Source organism: Nansenia antarctica, assembly GCF_963989245.1.
Source record: "Nansenia antarctica genome assembly, chromosome: 5".
Lineage (NCBI taxonomy): Eukaryota > Metazoa > Chordata > Actinopteri > Argentiniformes > Microstomatidae > Nansenia > Nansenia antarctica.
In genome coordinates, this window is record NC_137690.1 from 35,585,966 (window position 1) to 35,607,915 (window position 21,950).

The window sequence follows — 21,950 nt, forward strand, 5'->3', positions numbered from 1 at the left end:
ACCAGGTCTCGGGGTGGTAAAAGGGTAGCCCCTCGGCCCCGAGCCTGGTGGAGTGGAGAGGAAACAACAACCCATACGCCGAAGAAGAAGATTGGAGTCAAGGTGGGATTTGAGTTGGGCAGCAACAACTTGAGGATTTTGGATAAGAAGGTGAGATTGGAAATGGGCCGGTAGTTGTTGGGGGTGTCAGGGTCGAGACCGGGTTTTTTAAGTATGGGGGTAATAGCAGTGAGCTTGAGGGCAGGGGGGACAATGCCGGTGGACAGGGAGGAGTTAATTATGTTAGTGATGAGTGGGGTGAGTGTGGGGAGACAGGCCTTGACTATGGAGGAGGGAATGGGGTCCAAGGCGCAGGTTGAGGACTTCATGCTGGTGACTTCATGCTGGTGACTGTGGAGGATAGGATGGAATCAGTGATTGGACTGAAAGATGTAAGAGGATAATTTGGGGGTTGTGGGGGGTTGGAATTGGGGTCAGGGAGGGTGGTGGGAGAAGCAGCAGTCAACTGGTTGTGTATTGTGTACATTTTGGTTTGAAAGAATGTTAGAAATAGGTTGCATTTGCTGGTGGTGAATGAGTTAGAGATAGTGTCCATGGGCTGGAGGAGTTTGTTGATGGTGGAGAAGAGTGTTTCGAGGTTGATACGGCCAGAATCGATGATGGAGGAATAGTAGGAGGAGCGTGCACTGTTGAGGGCTTCTTTATATTGTTGTTGATGTAGTTTGTAGGCATCCAAATGGTCAGTGAGACCAGTTCTTTGTAGGCGTTCAAGTTGACGGCCTTTGGCTTTGAGATGGTGGAGTTGGTCGGTGTACCAGGGGGCAGAGTGAGTGAAGGAGACAGATTTGCTTTTGGTGGAAGCAACCTGGGGTTAAGGCAGGAGGAAAGTGCATTATTGTAGGTGTTGACCAGTTCAGTGGGGGAGATGCCTGGAGTGAGGGCAGAGTCAGAGATGGAGTCAGCCAGGATGTAGAAGAAGGAGGAGGGGTTAATGGACTTGAGGTTCCAGAATGTTATGGTGCGTTTCTATTTGTCATGGGGGGTGGGGATGTCTATGTGATGGTGATGGTCTGATGGTCAGAGATAGTGAGGTCTGTGCTGGTCAGATTGCTGATGGTGATGCCAGAGGTGCAGACCAGGTCCAGTGTGTGTCCTTTTCTGTGGGTGGGGAAATCTATGTGTTGGGTAATATTAAAATAGTGGAGAATGTCCAGGAGTTCCGTTGAGGTTTTGCAGTTGGAGTCAACATGGATATTAAAATCGCCTAATAACAGAATAGATGGTGAGATGGCACAAAGCTGAGTTAGAAATTCAGACAGATCAGAAGGAAATGCCGGATTTGGCTAGATGACAGCAGTAACCAGGGGTTCAGGACCAGACAGTTTGAAGGCGAGGTGCTCGAATGAGGAGAAGGAGGGAATAGGAGGGAATGATTCTGGTAGTTTTGATGTTTTGACGATGTAGTGTCACTATTCCACCACTAAGTCCATTTTGGCGTGGTTTTTCCAGATAGGTGTATCCAGGGGGTGCAGTCTGGTTGAGGGAGAGATATTCCAGTGGTTTATGCCACGTTTCAGTAAGACAGAAAATATCCAGTTGATTGTCCCTGATGAATTCGCTGAGGATCGGGGATCGGGTGTTAAGGAGTGCAATTATTAAGGAGTGCAGTTATTTAGGGATCGGGTGTTAGGGAGTGCAATCTTGAGTTGAGTTTGTGTCTGGATGGGTAGGGTTGCTTTTGTCAGGGCACGTAGTGAGGCGGATGGATGCACACGTTTGTTGATGTTGTTGTGTGGCGTAGTGCGCACGTTTGACCATAGGGAGCGGATGGGTTGGCTCTGTGGATGTACTGGGGTCGGCGTAGGAGACTGTGATCCTTAATGTTGGGAATGAATCCTGGAGACTGACAGCTTGCCAGATTTAGGCGGAGGAGTTTGTAGGTGGAATAGGTGATGGTCATTATATTCAGTGGAAGGGTTAGCCAAGCCGCGACGGACCCTAGTAGAACCAAGTCAACCGGTAGCCTAGCCCAGTGTTTCCCAACCCTCTCCTCGGGGCACCCCAGCCACACCACATATTTGATCTGTTCCACCACCAGCACACCTGATTCAACTAATCAAGTACAAAGCAATTATGGTTTGCACAAGCTCACATTGGACTCCTGAGGTGGGGATGGAACCAGCGACCTGGCCTCTCTAGCCGGCCTCTCTAACCTCTAGGATACTTATTATCCTGCTACCTCTCGCAAAACCTGGTAGATGTAAACCTGGAAGTGTAGGTGGCTGTCGCTTGTGACCATGCAGACAATAACCATTGGGTGAAGGCGCCACATAAAGGCTGTTAAACGCAGACAGAAATAAACCACTTGAGAGACACGTTCAGCAAGAGCTCCTCACTTCACACTACACTTTACACTACTACTACTGCTGCAGAGGAGCCAGAGGAGCTGCACGTTCTACTCACTTGAGCAGAATGATAGGAAGTGGAACGGCTGTCCTAAAAGGCCAATGAGCATATGATTTCACTCAAGGGAAGACATGTGCATAGACTGAACCAGAGAGAGAGAGAGAGAGAGAGAGAAGCAAGGGTGCAAACTGGTGATGGCCCAACAGAGGCGTTGTTAGGGTCTTGAAACATTGAGGGCTTAACCCAGCTCAGAAAGCTTGGTGGGGGGTTGGGCAGGGTGCTAGTGCAGATATTGGTTGACGGGTATATCAAGCGCTAAATCGAGACATAGCACATGGACCGACAGTAGATACAAAAATGACATTCTTATATAGATATATTTTTTAATCCAGAGAACATTTTTGTCGACGAAGGGTGGGGGAGATAGCACTATAACGGTGGTCTAAAAATGAAACGCGTGTAGCGGCGACCTTAAGTACCGCGACTGTGTTCTCCACCTTCTGGAACTGCCTGAAGCTAGAAGTTCAATTTTAGCAGAGCTTAGCAGACAGGAAAATGTTAGCTTGTGCATCATGTGACTTAAATAAGACGTAGACTGCCCCCTCCCCCCTTTTTTTTTCCTTCTTCAGATCTACACGATTCACACGGATGACCTATTTTGAGGTAAAAAAAACTGCAAATTCCGCCGAAAGGTGACAAGTTTGCACCCCTGAGAGAGAGAGAGAGAGAGAGAGAGAGAGAGAGAGAGAGAGAGAGAGAGAAAACAAGTAACAAGACAACAAGAGGAGGAATCAAATAAATAAATAATAATAATAAAAAAACAAGAGGAGGAGGAGTAGAGGAGAGCAATGAAGAGGTCCTGACTGACCTGTACGAACACCTTCTGCAGCAGGGCGCGCCGGTCGGCCAGGGGCAGCTCTGGCTGGGGCTGCGGGGCCCCCGGCAGGTCGGGCATGTGGGGCAGGTCAAAGAACAGGTACAGACACTTCACCAGCGTGGACGGCACCGACATGGTCGTCATACAGTCCACCGTTTTCTGCAGATATGCAAGAGAGAACACACACACGCACACACACAGTCAGGTCATAGATGGTTCAACAGGTCGCGCAATGTTTCATTTGAATGCAAATGTCATAATAAACATAATATGCATGCATGTACGCACGCACACCTGACAAATAATGTCAGGTATGCATGGCGAGCGTAGTTGAGAGGCAACAGTTTGAGGAAGCCACGGAGTCCTACAAGTCTGCGGTGTGGGGTCATTTCGCTTTTGCCGACAATGAGGGGGAAACAGTGGAGAGAAGCATTACTGTCTGCAAGCACTGCTTAAAGTGTCTGGCATATGAAAATGGAAACACTTCATAACATATTCGCCGCCACCATTCAACCATGACACTGAGTTAGCACAGGTAGCACAGGTAGCGTCAGTGTCAGCGTCAGTACAATACCACTTAAGAGAAACACAAAAAAATAACCAATGCAGTGGGGATGTTCACTGCAGCCCTTTTCGGTGGTTGGAGATTTGGGTTTTCGACACCTGATAAAAACTCTCGATCCCCGTTACAGTGTGCCCTCCCGTACATCATTCAGCACCAAAATAGTCCCCGATATTTACGAAACAACGCGCAGAGGCATCGAAGACGACTTGGCTAAAACACAGAGCTTTGCACTGACTACGGATGGCTGGACATCTCACACTGTCACGGCCCACTACATGTCGACGGACTGGGAGATGAAGAGCACAGTACTGCAAACACAGTACGCAGCAAATATTGTAAATGCGATCAATGAATGATCATAGAATCAGTGAGTTGGTGGACTGGGGCCACAGATCGGCTGCTTTGCGCACATAGTAAATATCGCAGGCAAGAAGGCAGTGACAACAACCCCGGTGTCCCGCCTCCTGGGGAAGATCAGACATGCAGAAACACTTTCTTCCACAAAAGCACCACAGCCCACCCTGTTCTGACAGTGAAACAAGATATGTTAGACTTACCAAAACACAAATTAATCCACAATGTCGCAACTCGTTGGAATACAGCACATGACATGTTGGAACGCTATGTGGAACAGCAGTCCGCCATCTACTCTGCCTTACTAGACAAAGGTGTTAAGGTTTCTGCCAAGAACATGGCGATGTTGACTGACAGTGAACAGAAACTGGCAGAAGAAGTCATCCACCTACTAAAACCACTGAAAACTGTGACCACTCTCATGAGCAGTGAAACATCCCCCACCACATCAATGATACTCCCCCGGAAGGAAATTATAATTAAATCCATGGCACCAGGAGATGAGGACAGAGCAGCCATCAAACTAGCCAAGCAGCCATTACCCAGTACCTGGAAAAGAGGTACACAGACCCTAATCTCCAAGCATGCCTCCACAGAGCCACAGCCCTGGACCCCAGGTTCCCCCATGTGTGATCTGATGATTGTTGATATACATTTAGATGGCTGTATATTTTAAGTCCTTTTCACAGTTGTTAATTTTACAAAATAAAATAAACATTTGTCATTATTTTTGCAGGGTCAAGCAGAGAAAGCTGGGCCCTCCACAGAGGAACTAAAACCATCCTCAGCCCCTCCGAGAAGACCCATCCTGAGCCCCTCCCAGAAGAAGACCCATCCTCAGCCCCTCCCCAGAAGAAGACAGCAATGGCAGAGCTATTTGGGGCAGTCTTCAAAGCAGATGAACAGCCCAGGTCCATTGCCCAGATCATTGAGCAGGATTGAAACCAAGTGAGAAAGTGGACAGGTAGTCAAGACCACATAAGTAAGTAGCCTACTAATGGCCCATAGGGCAGGAGCCTATCTCCTGTTTCCGTATCGTGAGGCGGCTTGATGTACAAGTCGTACACCCCCTGGACATGACGCTGGTATGTCGCAGGGTCTCAGAAGATGACGCTCATGGTATGTCGCAGAACTCCCAGAAGATGACGCTCATGGAGTGAACACGCTTTTTCGAGCTCCGGTCTGCTTTTGACTATATCGGCTCAAAAAGTAGCAATCTGATGGACTGTTAATATTCACACATCAACCTAAATGTGTAGATCATTGTGGTGACTTTATATTCAATATATCAGCCTAAGGACTGTAATTTGTTTGTTGGCCGACAACCTAACAATGGATCCTACCCAGCTTAACGCTATCGCCGAGTTCGTTGCCGAGGCTGTTTCGCTGAAGATTAAAAGGGATCTGTTAACACATATTGACTCTAAAGTTGATCCTATCATCTCTACTCTAGAGTCTATTCAAAACTCACTAATCGGCATCAATGACCATGTTTCGGAATTGGAACAGCGTGTTGGTCAAGTAGAAGATAATGTGATTGATCACGCGAAGATAATTAAAAAACTTGAAGTGGATAATCGTTACCTGTTGCAGAAGGTGGATGACATGGAAAACAGGAGCAGGGCATCTAACCTCAAATTCATTGGCGTTCCCGAATCAGCAGAAGGCCATGACATGACTAAGTTCATGACCGACCTGATCCCACAGCTCCTGGGGGCTGAGAAGTTCCCCTCTCCTCCGGTCATTGAACGGGCCCATCGTAATCCATTCACCCGCCAGATCGATAGCATAACTGGGCTTCCCAAAATGGCCCGAGACCAATCTTGATAAAGCTACTCCACTTTCAAGACAAGGCCAACATACTCCGTCTCTCTCGAGAACAGAAAGAGCTGCGGTTCAACAGGCGTCGCATCTCCATCTACCCCGACTACAGCGCTCAGCTTGAGAAGAGCCGGCGCGCGTTTGATCCTGTCAAGAAGAAGCTTCGAGAGCTGAAGTTTTCTTATACCCTCAGGTATCCGTGCTCTTTGTGGGTGGAAATGAATGGTGTTAAGGTCGAATACACTGATGTCGAAGCTGCGAAAGCTATGTTTCTCTCATCACCACCATTGGACTCCACTCTGTCTTCCCCCTCTGCCGCAAGCTCCAGGTTGGGACTATCGATGATGGTGGGTACTGACAACTAGCGAGTAACGCTGGCCAGCGACGCTCTTATGTGACTCATGATGATCTTCACTATATCCTCTTCTTTCATTTTTCATATTGAGTCCATTTGAATATGTTCTGTTTTGGTTTGGTGTTAAGTTATCGGCTAGCTAGCCTACATTTTGTACCCGATGTAGCCTGCCAGTAGCGTTAGCCCCTGTATTTCCCTGCTGCTCCTTCGGAGATCAGATGCAGCATGGGCATGTTTGCCGTAAACCTAGACTGTTGTAAAGCGCTGTATTGTCGAAAAACTGTCGTAAAAATGTGTAACCCTACTTTCTGATGTGTAAATTCCATCACTAAATTGCTATTGTTTGATCCTAATCATGCTTGTATTGACTTGCAGACCGAGCTGTTGCTCTGCTTTTGTGTTGCATCTTGATGATGTTACAATTTATTTTATTTCTGTGTGTGTGTGTGTGTGTGTGTGTGTGTGTGTGTGTGTGTGTGTGTGTGTGTGCCCCTGTTAGTCCCTCACTCCGCAGCTCGTTCTCTCCCTCCCAACGTCTATGCCCTAGGCCTATTTCCCAGGTCGGTCTCATGACCAACATATATTTGTTTTCTCTGTGCTATTGAGTCAGCAAAAGGAATAAAGATAGTTCATATTAATATTAGGAGTCTTGAAAATTGATTTACTTAGAGCATGGGTGGCTCTTTATAAACCCCATGTTATTTCTTTATCTGAAACCTGGTTGCATAATAATATTACTAATGATGAAATTAAAATTGATAACTATATTATTTACAGATCTGATAGACCTTCGAGAGGAGGTGGGGTGGCAACTTATGTTTCTGATAAATTTACCTCAGAGTGTACCACTCCTACTGTTGACCCAATTCATTTTGAAAGCCTTTTCATCAACATCATGTTTCATGACAATAAACATTTAACAATTGGGACCATTTATAGACCACCTCCAGTTCTATCAGATTCAGCTAACTGCATCCTATCTACAATAAACTCCTTAAAGAAGCATAATGAACTGATCATTCTGGGCGACTTTAATATAAATTGGCTTGATAAGTCTTCTATTGATGAGAGAACATTATTTTCCAGTGTTAATTTATCTCAGTTGATCAGTGAGCCAACTCGTGTGGACCATCACCATGGATCCTCATCTTTAATAGATTGGATTCTGGTCACCAATCCTGAGAGAATAACCGCATCTGGTGTTTTGTCTGATTGTTTTAGTGATCACTGTGTTATATTTTGTGTTTGGAAAATTAGAATACCTTCCTCCCCACCTAAATATATTAATTTAAGGCAATATAAAAAAATGAATGTTGATTCATTTATTAACGATATAACTGCAATTAACTGGGATAGATTCCAATTGATACCCTTTCCGGAGGATGCATGGAGTTTCTTATGTTTAGAATTTAAAATAGTTATTGATAAACATGCACCTCTAAAGACATTTAGGGTTAAAGGCAGGCATCTACCCTGGATCAGTACTGAACTATTCAATCTTTTTAAACAGAGAGATAAAGCCTGGGCCAAACATCGTTTGTCAAATGATCCTGCTGACTGGGATATGTATAAAGGTTTGAGGAACTCTTGCAAAACTAAAACGCGTAACGCAAAATTCAGTTACTTCCGTGATAGTCTTTCTCAAGACTTTAACAACCCTCGACAATTTTGGAAACAGTTGAACCGAGCTCTCAATAAAACTAACAAAGGCCTCATATCTCAAATAAAAATTAACGATGATATAATTTCTGACCCCCTACATATTTCACAGGCCTTTAACCAACATTTTACTTCTATCGGTGATGTTATAAATACTAAATACTCGGATCTTGCAGATTCCTCAAACCCCACAACACATAGGCCTACTACTACTTTCTCCTTTAATAAAATCATGCCTATGGATGTTTATAATGCAATCTTTGATTTCAAAGGTGGTGGTGCTGGTCCAGACGGTATTGAAGATACATTTGTTAAACTAGCAGCACATGTGTTAATGTATCCTCTTGCAGATTTATTTAATTTGTCAATTTCTACCTGCTCAATTCCCTCAATGTGGAAATGTGCCCGTGTTACCCCTATTTTCAAGAACGGAAATGTAACTGACATGAATAATTATCGCCCAATTTCAATTATTTGTTTCACTGCAAAAGTTTTTGAGAAACTGATTTACAATCAACTGTCTCACTACCTTAATTTATTTGATATTCTTTCACCATTTCAATCTGGGTTTAGACCCAACTTCTCAACTACTTCTGCTCTCCTCAAGTTTACTAGTGATGTTTTCTCATCCTGTGACAAAGACCAACTGACTGGTGCCATCTTCATCGATCTATCTAAAGCTTTTGATTTGATTGATCATTATCTTCTTCTTGATAAGTTGTACTCCATTGGTTTTTCTCAGAAGGCTCTTTTTTGGTTTAATGCATATTTGCATAATCGCCGTCAATATGTTTCTTTACAGGGTTCTCAGTCCGATTACTTAATTGTGGACAAGGGTATTCCTCAGGGTTCTACTCTGGGACCACTCCTCTTTTCTATATTTATTAATGATCTCCCTAAGTCTTGTTCTAACTCTGATATTCATCTTTATGCAGACGATACGGTTATCTATACTTCTCACAGAGATCTAACACAAATTCAAAGCTCCTTGCAATCAGATTTTGCATCTGTTCAGAACTGGTTCTTTAATAATAACCTTGTTCTGAATATGAACAAATCCTGTTGTATGGTGTTTGGTGCACATTATCGGCGTCCCCACCTCTTAGATTTAAATATTGTTTATGATGATGGTTCACCCCTAGAAAATGCTAAATTATTTAAATATCTTGGTCTCTGGGTTGACCCTGAACTCTGTTTCAAGCCACACATTGATAATCTTGTTTAAAAAGCCTATGGTTGCCTTGGTTCTTTATATCGTTCTATTGATTGCTTTACTTTTGAAATCAGGAAAAGATTAGTTTCTCAGCTTATTTTACCAATTATTGATTATGCTGATATTATGTACCAGGGTACCTCTGAGACCTGTCTTCGTCCCCTAAATGTCTTGTTCAACTCCCTCTGTCGTTTTGTTCTCAGATGTCATTATTTTACACACCACTGTCTAATGTATGATTCACTCAACTGGTTTTCACTTGAAGACAGAAGGCAATCCCATTGGTTACAATTTATTTATAAATGTATTTACTTTAAATATCCCATGTATTTAAAAGTTTACTTGGTCCCCCGTAGTTCTCCCTATCCACTCAGACAACATCAAAACCTCTTTTTCTGTGTTCCCAGATACCGAAAAAAACTAGGTCGTAATTCATTTGCCTACAAGGCCCCTAGTGACTGGAACAATCTCCCTTCCCCTTTAAGGTCCCTCACATCCTTTCAATCCTTTAAATCATCTTTACTTTCCTATTTAAAAAAGCCCTGCTTATGCTATTAATTATGTGGGGGGTTTGGACCGGCTAGTTTTCAGGTTGTTCGTATCTGTATTTTCCTTAAATGTGCTTTCTGTTGTTGCCAATTTCGATTACTTGCTGATGTCTTCGGATAATTATATTATGTATGTATCTGACTGTTGCTTGTATATATTGCTGTTGGGTTGTAGTGGTGGGTTGTAGGGATGGACGGTTTTTCGGTTAAACCGAAAACCGGGGTTTATAAAAATAGAAACGTTTTTTTATCAAAACCGTCTGAACCCGTTTTTTTTTTTTTTTTTTTTTTAAGAATAAAATAGAATAAGAATAAAACTGGAACATGTCACATGTTTGTCGTGTGTGAAAATAACAATGATACAGTCTGAATCTGCCGCGCAATGAGTGAGAGGTTTGGTCAGTTGTGAAGAATAACTGAGGATTAATATCTAATTGGGATTATATTTAAGGGTAACGAATCACTCTATGGGAAAGATAGTTGCCTTCAGTTATTGGTAGATAGGAAAGTTTTTTTTACAATTACTCGCTTACATTTAATAAGATCATTTTCGCTGCTCTCTGTAAAGCGCATTGGGTCACTTTTGTGAGAAATGCGCTATAGAAATAAAATGTGATTTGATTTCATATCAATCAATCAATCAAACTTTATTTATGTTCTATAGCACAAATCATGCATTGAATGTAACTCCAAGTGCAGTATTTACTCAACCACAATATAATAAAACAAGAGCTATACTGATCAAGAGTGTTTGTGCACAGCGCCACTGTGTGTGAAGGCGCAACTGAAAGTGATGACAGAACGCTCTCTCAGAAGATGACGCAAAGGTAGTTCTGTATTTATCTCTATCTGTATTAGTACATTTATTTTGAAAGCTCTATTTTGACAGCTCTACCATGGGCACTTTTATTTTGATGGGGCATTCTTTGTTGATTGACTTACGACAGTTCAGGACGAGTCAGTCTCACGGCATGTGGTTTTTATGAAAAGCTTTAAGTATGTTCACTGCATAATTCTAAGTCTAATATTTCAGTGATTATTGAGCAGTATTCAAATATTTAAATACATTGAGCAGCAGCTGAAACTTTGTCTAAGAACCAAGATATTGAGAAAGCAGTTCATTCAATGAAGACGCTGTTCCAAGAGATGATCTTCCGTGCAGGCGTGCACCCTGGATCAGCGGAGCTGGTGTGTTAAGTGTTCATGTGTTTTCATGTATGGTGTAGCTTACAAAAGTCTGCCTTTCCACTTATATTTGTGAAACTAAGTAGCCTAAATGTGTTGCGACTGTGCTTACGGTGTTTTAATGGTGTTCGACATGAGTGTATTGTAGCAGTAGGGCTCAATTATTTGAAATTGGCGGGGGGTTTTTTTCCCTTTTTTTTTTTATGTCTTTTTCGGTTAACCGGAAAACCGCGGTTTTACTCTCTGACGGTTTTTCGGTTTCAATAATTGGAAACCGTCCATCCCTAGTGGGTTGTGGAGTGATGACGGGCTGTGTGTGTGAGTGTGTGTGTAGGTGCTTTGTATTGTTATTTGTTATGTGTTACGATTATGTTTGTATCGTCATGTGAGGACCCCCTCGAAAATGAGAAGATTCTTCTCAAGGGGCTTACCTCAAATAAACAATCTCAATCAATCAATCACCCCCTGGGGGGGGGGGGGGGGGGGGGGGTGTCCATGCCACGATCCATGCCACTCCCCCAAGGCAGCAAACCTAGGGGAAGCACTGGATGCACCCCTACAAGACACGCACACTGCACCCCTACAAGACACGCACACTGCACCCCTACAAGACATGCACACTGCACCCCTACAAGACATGCACACTGCACCCCTACAAGACATGCACACTGCACCCCTACAAGACATGCACACTGCACCCCTACAAGACACACACACACTGGATGCACCCCTACAAGACACGCACACTGGATGCACCCCTACAAGACACACACACTGCACCCCAACAAGACACGCACACTGGATGCACCCCTACAAGACACGTACACTGCACCCCTACAAGACACGTACACTGCACCCCTACAAGACACGCACACTGGATGCACCCCTACAAGACACGCACACTGGATGCACCCCTACAAGACACGTACACTGCACCCCTACAAAACACGTACACTGGATGCACCCCTACAAGACACGTACACTGCACCCCGACAAGACACGTACACTGCACCCCTACAAGACATGCACACTGCACCCCTACAAGACACGTACACTGGATGCACCCCTACAAGACACGCACACTGGATGCACCCCTACAAGACACGCACACTGGATGCTGAAATCAAGAGGACGTTTATGTCCTTCTGTTTCAACAGTTCAATAATTTCATCAACCTGATGAATAAGACTCGGAATTCTTCAATATGTACTTAAACATCTCACTACAAACCAATGGCAAGCAATAGCATCAAGATCAGCTTCCTCTCCATTCCCTGTCCATTCCACACAATGATGTGTGTGTGTGTGTGTGTGTGTGTGTGTGTGTGTGCACCCCCATGTGGCTGAGGTCAAGGTTATTTCAGCACCCAATTAGTGTGGCAGATAGAAGAGAGATTCCACCTGACTCGTGGGTCAGTCACAGAGAGTGATAGAGGGGAAGGGGTTCTCTTAAATGCATTGTACTGTGTGTATATCTGGATGTGTGTGTACAAGCTTCTGATATTTCTTCCCCAGATGGAGACAGAAAGAGCATGAGAGAGAGAGAGAGAGAGAGAGAGAGAGAGAGAGAGAGAGAGAGAGAGAGGGAAATGTAAAATGTGTCAAAGGGCTGAACAGAAGAGAGCGCACTGGGAATGTGGAGCATGAAGGGCATCCTTTAAGAAAGAAAAAGAGAGAGGGAGAGAGCAAGCGAGCGAGAGAGCAAGCGAGCGAGAAAGAAGAGAGCGCTCTGTTGTTGCTCTGACGTCACGTGGGAGGGTCGATGCCAGGGGGGCCTTTGTTTTACTGTCTGAAATGGTGGAGCAGGGAGTACAGAACCATTCCCCCACTCACAGCCCAGAGACACAGATCCACACAGACAGAAGAGGTTCGACAACACTTCATATTGTGGCTTCTATTTAGAAATCATTTATTTGCATAATAATTACATAATAGTGCAATGTATTTATTTATATAAATGTTGGGCAGGTATTAGGGTTGGGCAGTAAATACGGTAATACCGTACACCGTGGTATTTGAAAATAGCAACGGTGTCAAAACCAATACCGTCATAAGAAAAACTGCTGCACAATGTGCGCACAAATATAATAAATGCCTTTGAGTGTTTGTCCAGCACCACTGTCTGTGTGGTTGAAGACGCTATTGAAAGTGAACATGTTGTTAAATTATAATTTTATAAATTATCAAATAAATAACCTGGCGAAGAATACTATTTAGAAGTGATCATAATCGTGTGTCACGTGACCGCTTCTACTCAGAAGGATATGCGATTCACAGCACTCGTCTGCTGTAACACACTCTGCTCTTTGTACTCAGGTGAGTGTTGGCAGTGTTCGCCATACATGGTAGAATTTGTCCCAGCATTGTCTCGTTACGAACCGAAAATATTTTTAGCGCTGTTTTTATTTTATTATTCATTTTTCAGCTCTGCTCGTGGAAAGCGTTCGAGCAGGTTCACGGAAAGGCTAGGGCTTTGGTCCACCTTTCACCAGCCGATGTCACAAATTCATCATTTGAAATTGGCGGCTCTCTCAAAGCCCTACAATGTCATTTTTTAATCCCGCGGTAATACCGTATACTGCGTTTAAATTTTGAGACAGTTTAACACTAGGGGCGCGCCGTTTTTTTACCTACTAAAGCGCGACGAGGTGTGGAATCACACGACCACTATTCACAATGGGGGAGTGTGTACTAACCCACAAAAATCGCTAGATGGCGATGTCACGCAAGAAGCGTGGACACGCAACAGAAACACACCGTCCCCCACTGCCCGCAGCGCAGAGCGGAGTGGAGAGGAGATTCATCTAGGAGATTGATCGAGACTGCAGGAGTTTTCATTACTAACGAATGAAAGTTGATTAGCATTATTAAAAAATAACTGTAATATATATATTGCAATGTTGTCCCTTTCACACATAGTTCCAAGTAATTTCCTTGGAATCCCAAGCTGTGTTGACCAGGTATCTGTAATGTTCACATTTATATATAACAGTAATACATATAGCAATAAAAGACAGCGCTGTAAATAGTGTTATTCTTGCACAATTGCACCCACAACGTGTTATTGCCGTCCGGAGTTGATCAGCTCCAGATTGAACCAAGGTTCTTCGCTACAGAAACATTTTCACACAATGACAAACATCTGATGCGTTTTATATAATATTCTTTGAACAACAGAACGGGACAGGCGCCAGAAACTGCCATAATATACCATACATATCTGCCATATATCGTACCTCCGTTTTATATTGAGAAATATGATGATAAATACATATAGGGCGGAGCTATGATATGTGGTGTGTGGCTAGATATTTTCATGTAGCACTGTGACTGTGCCTATCTGTGGATTATTATTTATAAATAGTGGTCTCCTAAGAGGAGCGAGTCTTGATTTGTTTTATGCAACAAGGAGGAGACAATGGTTACAGAAACACACCTTGGGACTTGGTGGAGCGGGGGAAACCCGATGTCTTTGTTCATTTATCGGAAACGATTGAGAGCCATCAACCCTCCCCCATCAACATCAAGTGATTGTAACTCACACAATAATGAATACACTCTGCAACGGGACAGGCGCGAGAAACTGCCGTGGTTGAAACTGCCGTGGTTGAGAGAGTTGAGTACAACTGAGTACAACCTTTCTGGTGGGGGATTGTTTGAAGGGCTTGTTGGAGGAATTGGCATCCTTTGTGTGGTCAAGTCAAAAGTCAAAAGTCACTTTATTGTCCCATCACTGGGAAATGTGTATTGGGCTTACACCCCACAGCAGCCAACAAAGAACAACAGACAATACAGAATGTTAACACACAAACAGAAGGCAGCCTTGATTAAAACAAGAGTGGAAATAAAACGATAAGCAAGATATGTTCAATATTCATCTGGTGCAGTTTAAAAGTTTAACAGAAACGGGAATAAAAGAATTTTTAAATCTATTTAGTCTAGCGCGGGGGACTCTGAACCTCCTCCCAGAGGGCAGCAGTTCATACTCTGCATGTAGGACATGGGAGGGATTCATGATAATTCTATTAGCCTGTCTGAGAGTAGCCTGTTCAAAAATAGACTGCAGGGATGAGTGGTCTTTCACCCCTATGATCTTCCATGCAGTCTGGTGATCGGAAACGATCAGAAAGAGATCATTGAGAATAAGATGACCCTCCCCCATGCATCAACCATCAATTGTCAGGATTCATCTGTGATAAACAATTGCCTACTAATTACATGCCATTGAATATGTTTGCATATGAACACACTTATTCCTACATTATCAATATCTTATTATCAATTGTCAATACTCTCTCCCTTCTTCTCCTTACTTTCCTGTCTGTCTTCACTATATCTGGGACTGCCCCACTCAGAAATATCCGTTCGTTATATCGTTGATGATTACAGGCATAATCATCGCCGACATCATTTTATTTGATGTACACATTTCACGGCAAGAGACAGTTTATTCTCCCAACAATTGTTTGTTCACTGCACAACATGAACACAGTGAGGACAGCACACTTGTCTGTCTTCACTATATCACGCAAGAGAAACACACCGTGGGAGAAACCTGATCTTATTGTTCATTGATCGGAAACGATCGAGAGCCATTCAACCCTCCCCCATCAACATCAAGTGTATGTAACTCAGAACTGTAATTTAGAAACGAGTTGTCCCATAGCCACGGTTCTTCGCTACAGAAACATTTTCACACAATGACAAACATGTGATGCGTTTTATATTATATTCTTTGAACAACAGAACGGGACAGGCGCGAGAAACTGCCACATATCATCCCAGTACCTCCATCCCACATGTATTTTTCATATTTTTCAATATATGTTGTATTGTCTGAACGAACATTTATTTCGCCATATTACGTGACTTATTACCTTCGTTTTTTTGTGAACGGGACGATCAGAAAGAGATTCGTTTACCACGAAACAAGGAATGCAAAATCAAAAAAACAACATTGTTGTGATGTCAAAAGAGATCTTGGTTATGTAATGTGTAAAGTGGAGAGGAGCTTGATCGGAACTGCGGGAGTTTTCATTACTAACGAATGATGGTTGATTATTATTATACAAAAATAATAGTAATAAATATTGCAATATTGTGTTATCATAGTTATGAGCTTCACAGTGATAACGTCTGTTTATTTGTCGTGAACTTCACGCCGGCCGTGCCCGTAACATCAGCAGACAATCGACTGCTGTAAGCTTGTAAGCGTTGAAACCTGCTTGGCAGCTTTGAAACCCGCTTGGCAGCTTTGAAACCCGCTTGGCTCGCTCATGAATTGGCAGCTATTGTTTGCTAATGGGAAACGATCAATAAGATTACCCTCCCCCGTGCATCAACCATCAAGTGATTGTAACTCACTTTAGAAACTAGTTCTTAGCCTACACGTTTCTTTGTCAAATACATGCTCTGCATGTTTCTCTAAAATGCATAAAGTTCCTATAAGCAGAGAAGTGGGGAAATTATTAGAGCAATCTGATATGAAGCTTATTATTATATGAAGCTTATATGTCAGCTGAGAACGAACTATGGAACAGATTAAATGCTATATATGGAGAGGAGATTGATTGAGACTGCGGGAGCTTTACTAATGAATGAAAGTTGATTATCATTATTAAAAAAGAATAGTAATAAATATTGCAATATTGTGTTATCATAGTTATGAGCTTCACAAAGTCTGTTTATTTGTCGTGAACTTCACGCCGGCCCTAACATCAGCAGACACATGAACACAGTGAGGATTCAAACAAACAAAATAATTAATACACATCATTTCATTTATAATGTGCAGTAAACAAACAAAATAATGTATACTCTCTGCAATTGGCTACTATACAATGGTGCCAAAATCAACTATCCAAATATGAATCTGCGTATATCTATGTACAACCTTGTTGTAGCCTATTATTATCATGGTCGACATGAGAATTGTTGGCTACTTCATATCACAACTGAACATTCATATCAGAATCAGAATCAGAATCAGAAGACTTTTATTGCCATGACATGTAAACATGTTAGGAATTTGGTTTGGAACAATGGAGCACGGTTTACAGCAGGATAGGTGCAAGACAGGACAAGACAGTGCAAACCAACATCAAAGTGCAAGAGTCATAATTAATATAAATATAAAGTGCAGAGATCAAGTGTTCAAGTGTTCATATCCAGACAGTCCAAAGCTCTCTGGGTGGGGGTGGAGGGAGGGTAGATATATATATATATATATATATATATATATATATATATATATATATATATATATATATATATATATATATATAGCCTATAGCATTATTTGAAAATTGACAGCACTGTACAGGCATAATCATCAAAAAAGACATTATATACAATATTATAAATATCAGTTTGTTATATAATATTTGTTGATGAACTACTTTGCTGTGGTACCTATGTAATACCACACAGCTTGATAGGTACATACTGTGCAGTGTATCATTCATAACTGTACATAGGCTACACATATCATAATATCTCATCACTATTGCATGGAACTTGGGTGAAAAAAAAACCTCAGCTCCAACAAATCTGAAGGGATTGTAAAAGTCATACTGTACAGTTTATCATTTTCATAACTGTCTGTACATATACATATCTTATGTATCACTATTGCTATATATAGCCTATATATAAACACATTATGTTACAAATATCAGTCTTATCCACTGTATCTAATTCAGCACTGAAGCCTGAAGGTTGAGCACAGTGTGTGCCCCCTTGCTACCTCTGCTGATATAAAAGAGAATTGCAGCCTTGGAGAAAAAGATGGCAGCCGAATCCCAAGGCAAATACACAGACACACACAGAAATACTGCAAAATCGCTTTATACTAACTCGATTTTGAAAATGTAAAGATGCTGGGTGGTAGAACGCACATATCTAGGAAAAGTCATGAAAGGAGGGTCCTGAAATTTGATCGAGTGCAAAGGTAGATTTTTTTTTGTACTCACTGGTGCTGTTTAACACCTCACGGCTGATTAAGTGTTAACAGTGTCAAAAATGTGATACTGGCCGACCCTAGCAGGTATTACTGGGTGAATGACATATTTAATATTTAAGGACATATTTAAGCTTATAAAGATAACCAACATCCGGTCTGGTATTGATCAGCTAAGGAGTGATACCTCTGAACACCCTACCCCACTATGTGAGATAACCCTAGAGCCCTTTGCCCTGGTTGTTAGTGAAATGCTTAGGAAAGTAGTAACACAGCTTTGGCCGTCCACTTGCCCTCTTGTTGCTATCCCCACCACCTTTTTTAAAACAAATTTTAACTGTATCAGGTGAGATCCATGTTATGATTAACCACTCTTTACAAACAGGTGTTTTTCCAACCTCACTAAAGACTGCTATGGTGAAACCCCGCCTGAAGAAAAACAACCTTGACTCATCAGTCCTCAGCAATTTTAGACCAATTTCTAATCTCTCTTTTTTAAGTAAAATGTTACAGAAACTAGCGTTTGAACAGCTACATGGCTTTCTTACCTCAAACTCAAGCCCATCACAACACAGAAATGTCCCTGGTAAAGGTTGTGAGCGACTAACTTGGACAACACAAAACTCTCTGTCCTTGTTCTCCTTGACCTGCGTGCAGCTTTCGATACAGTTGAATGAATGAATGAATGGTCTTTATTGTCATTGATATAGTACAGGTACCAAACAACGAAATTTGGGAGGGGGGGCTCCCCTGGTGCTAGGAGAGAAAAAAAAAAGAAGAAAAAAAAAAAAAAAGAAGGGAAAGGAGCTGGTTTACATAAATAAAGGCTATGTACACTACACTATCCACTATACTATACTGTACAAATAAAACACTGTGCTGTACTCTATGCTATGCTATACCTATTCTAACATTTCCTATTTCTCAGCAACCTTATGTACCCTACGGTTGTCATATTGCACATATTGCACATTCATTTAAAGTGTCGCAGTTTGCAGGCTTGAAATGTACACATTTGTGCCTCAGCACTACACCTGATTTTTTCAATCCAGCAGCTGCCATCAATCCGTCCAGACTGTCCAGGGCCCAGAACCTAGGTCTTTGGGGTAGAAGCTGAGCTTCAGTCTGTTTGTCCTTGCGAACATGGTCCTGTACCGCCTGTTCGAGGGCAGCCGAGCAAAGTGTTCGTACCCAGGGTGGGATGGGTCTCTGGAGATCTTGGAGGCCTTCCTGAGGCAGCGTGTGTTGTACAGCTCTTCCAGAGAGGGGAGGGGGGCGCCAGTGATCTTCTGGGCCGTTCTCACGACTCTCTGTAGCGCATTCCTCTCTGCGGCTGTGCAGCTGGAGAACCAGTTGCAGATGCAGTAGGTGAGGATGCTCTCCACTGCGCAGCGGTAGAAGGCCACCAGTATCTCCTGTCTGGTGTGGTCTTAATTGAGGACTCTCAGGAAGAAGAGCCGCTGTTGTGCCTTCTTGATGATGGCTGCTGTGTTGTTCTTCCAGGACAGGTCATCCTGTATGTGCACCCCCAGGAATCGGAGGGTTGAGACTCTCTCCACGCTCCCTCCGTCGATGAGCAGGGGCTGGACCTCAGATTTTTTCCTCCTGAAGTCCACGATGATTTCCTGGGTCTTTGACTGGTTCAGCAGCAGGTTGTTAACCTTGCACAGCTTGCTCAGCTGCTCTACCTCATCCCTGTACGCCGCCTCGTCCCCCCCCGAGATGCAGCCCACCACGGTGGTGTCGTCTGCAAACTTTACGATGGAGTTGCTGGGGTGGACGGGGGTGAAGTCGTAGGTGTAGAGGTTGTAGAGGATGGGGCTTAGCACTAGGGGTGGGACGATTAGAAAATGTCATGTCACGATTATCGTGGGGAAAATAATCGCAATCCACGATATTATCGCGAGAATTTATTTTTTATGCCAATAAAACACACTGTAATCACTTTAACTTAGATTTTATTGTATTTTTAGGACATTTTAAGTCAGTAATTCAAATTCAGATTCTAGTGGCACATATCTCTGGCCATAATCCGGGTCCTTAAGAAAGAGCAATTCCTTTTCGGCCAATCAGCACCTTTCATTAACGTACCCAAGGAAGTTTAAAGAATGCACTCCCAGTGTTGCCAACTTCCAGAGCCCCTTGGCGACTTAATTAGTCAAAAGCGACCAGCGACAAATCTAACTTCCTTTTCTGGTCATTTGGGGAATTACTGTAAAGCATCTAACATATCCTGTATTCCACGGTTCACGTTACAACCGAGCTCAGGAGAGACGAGTAGGGATACAGTCTATGGCGAGCGAGGGTTGCCGTCTCCTCTCTCCCTCAACACTCACTCCCGCGGCCAGTCTGATAGCAGCCGCGGGGAGCGTACCGTTGTTCCCCGGGTCCTCGCAGGGGGTTCGGGCAAAGTTCGGGAAATAACGGACGGTTGTCATGTGTTTATACTGCATGGATGTTACGTGCCTAATGCCTTTGATGCGCACACTTGCTACTTGCCGCTTTAATCATTGTATTTAGCCTATAGCACAAGTCATGCATTGAATGTAACCTCAAGTGCTGAACAGTATTAAGTAAACCACAATATATTTGCTAAAGCTTAGGGGCGACCGTGCCTTTTGCAGCCATAGACTGTCACTGCCTGGTAATAACAAGGAAGGCCAATGACAGTATCCCGTCTAAAGTTTTTCACCAGCCATGGTGAGTAGGCTAGCATACGTTACCTAGTGACTGACTGACAAGGCTGACTTGACAGTAACGTTACCCATGCAGGCTGAACAATAGCGCGAGACAAGTTCTGTGAGGATATTCGCGCGCGGCTCATGTGAGGAATTGCAATTATATTACAGTAACAGTCGCTAACTTGACTGCAAAAGTAATGTAGCCTAGGCTGAAAAATAGCGGCAGACATTTGTTAAACACAGTTTATTCATAACATACGATTATGACGATTATTCAAATAATTAAAATTCTCCACGATTAAGTTATCGCGGGTGTTTTTATCGCGATTAACGATAAAAACGATAATCGTCCCCTGGGGGGACCCAGTGCTGAGTCTGAGGGCTGTGGAGGTGTGGGAGCCCACCCGCACCCTCTGGGGGCGGTCGGACAGGAAGTCCTTGATCCATGCACATATAGGGCCCTATTATGCACTTCTTAACTTGCCGTCTTAAGTCTTAATTAAGACGCACCGCCAGGTTAAGACCTACCGCCACCCTTATTATGCGCTTCATACGCGCTACTGCTATTATGCCGGTGTCGATAGGCGCCCACACATAAGACGTAATACTCCCGTGCATATATTACTCATTGTGGGAGTGTTCATATGTTAATGAAGTGCACTAGGCGCCCCTGCTATTATGCGATCTGACTTTGCTCCTAGCGCTAAGAAGTGGTTTGAAAAGTTCTTAAGTTTAGACTTCATGCACGTTTTGAAACACGAGCGCGCCTCCGCGGTTTGCGCATGCATGTGGGCACACATGAACACGCACGTGGCTCCACGGCAAGACGTCAATTACGGTCACAGTATAAATGCTTTATTTCAGAAGGGAGAGGCAGAGAAGCGCGCTGACCTCCTTCTTAGGACTTCCATAATAGCATAGCGCTAATGACTCAACGCAGCCGGTTCTTAAAGGGAATGGCACCTGGCACGCTGATTGGGTTGATTGAGAAGACGCCCAAAACACACCCATGACTAGTTTCTTTGATTAGCGCCGGGTTTTAGGCGCCCACTACCGCACGCATAATAGCAAAGTGGCCTTGACCACGCCTCGACGTCTTAAGTTTAGATCTACCGCCTCGTCTTATTGCTTAAGACTTATGAAGTGCATAATAGGGCCCATAGAGTGTGATAGTCCCAGGTCTAGTAGTTTGGTCACTAGCCTGTCTGGAAGGATGGTGTTGAAGGCAGAGCTGAAGTCCACAAAGAGCAGTCTCGCGTAGCTGTTTCCCCTCTCCAGGTCGGATAGAGTGGAGTGGAGAGTCGTCGCGATGGCGTCCTCTGTGGACCT

General features: G+C 43.4%; 1 protein-coding gene across 1 annotated transcript in view; it reads right to left on the reverse strand.

The window, feature by feature from the left end:
• Window positions 1-21,950, reverse strand: part of wdfy3 (WD repeat and FYVE domain containing 3) — a gene marked incomplete at both ends in the record, with an annotated part of 216,286 nt that overhangs the window by 174,567 nt on the left and 19,769 nt on the right. Inside the window, one exon of the mRNA XM_080531591.1 lies at window positions 3,275-3,442. Within this exon, the coding sequence (XP_080387717.1) occupies window positions 3,275-3,442 (168 nt within the window). The remainder of the gene's footprint in view (window positions 1-3,274; window positions 3,443-21,950) is intronic.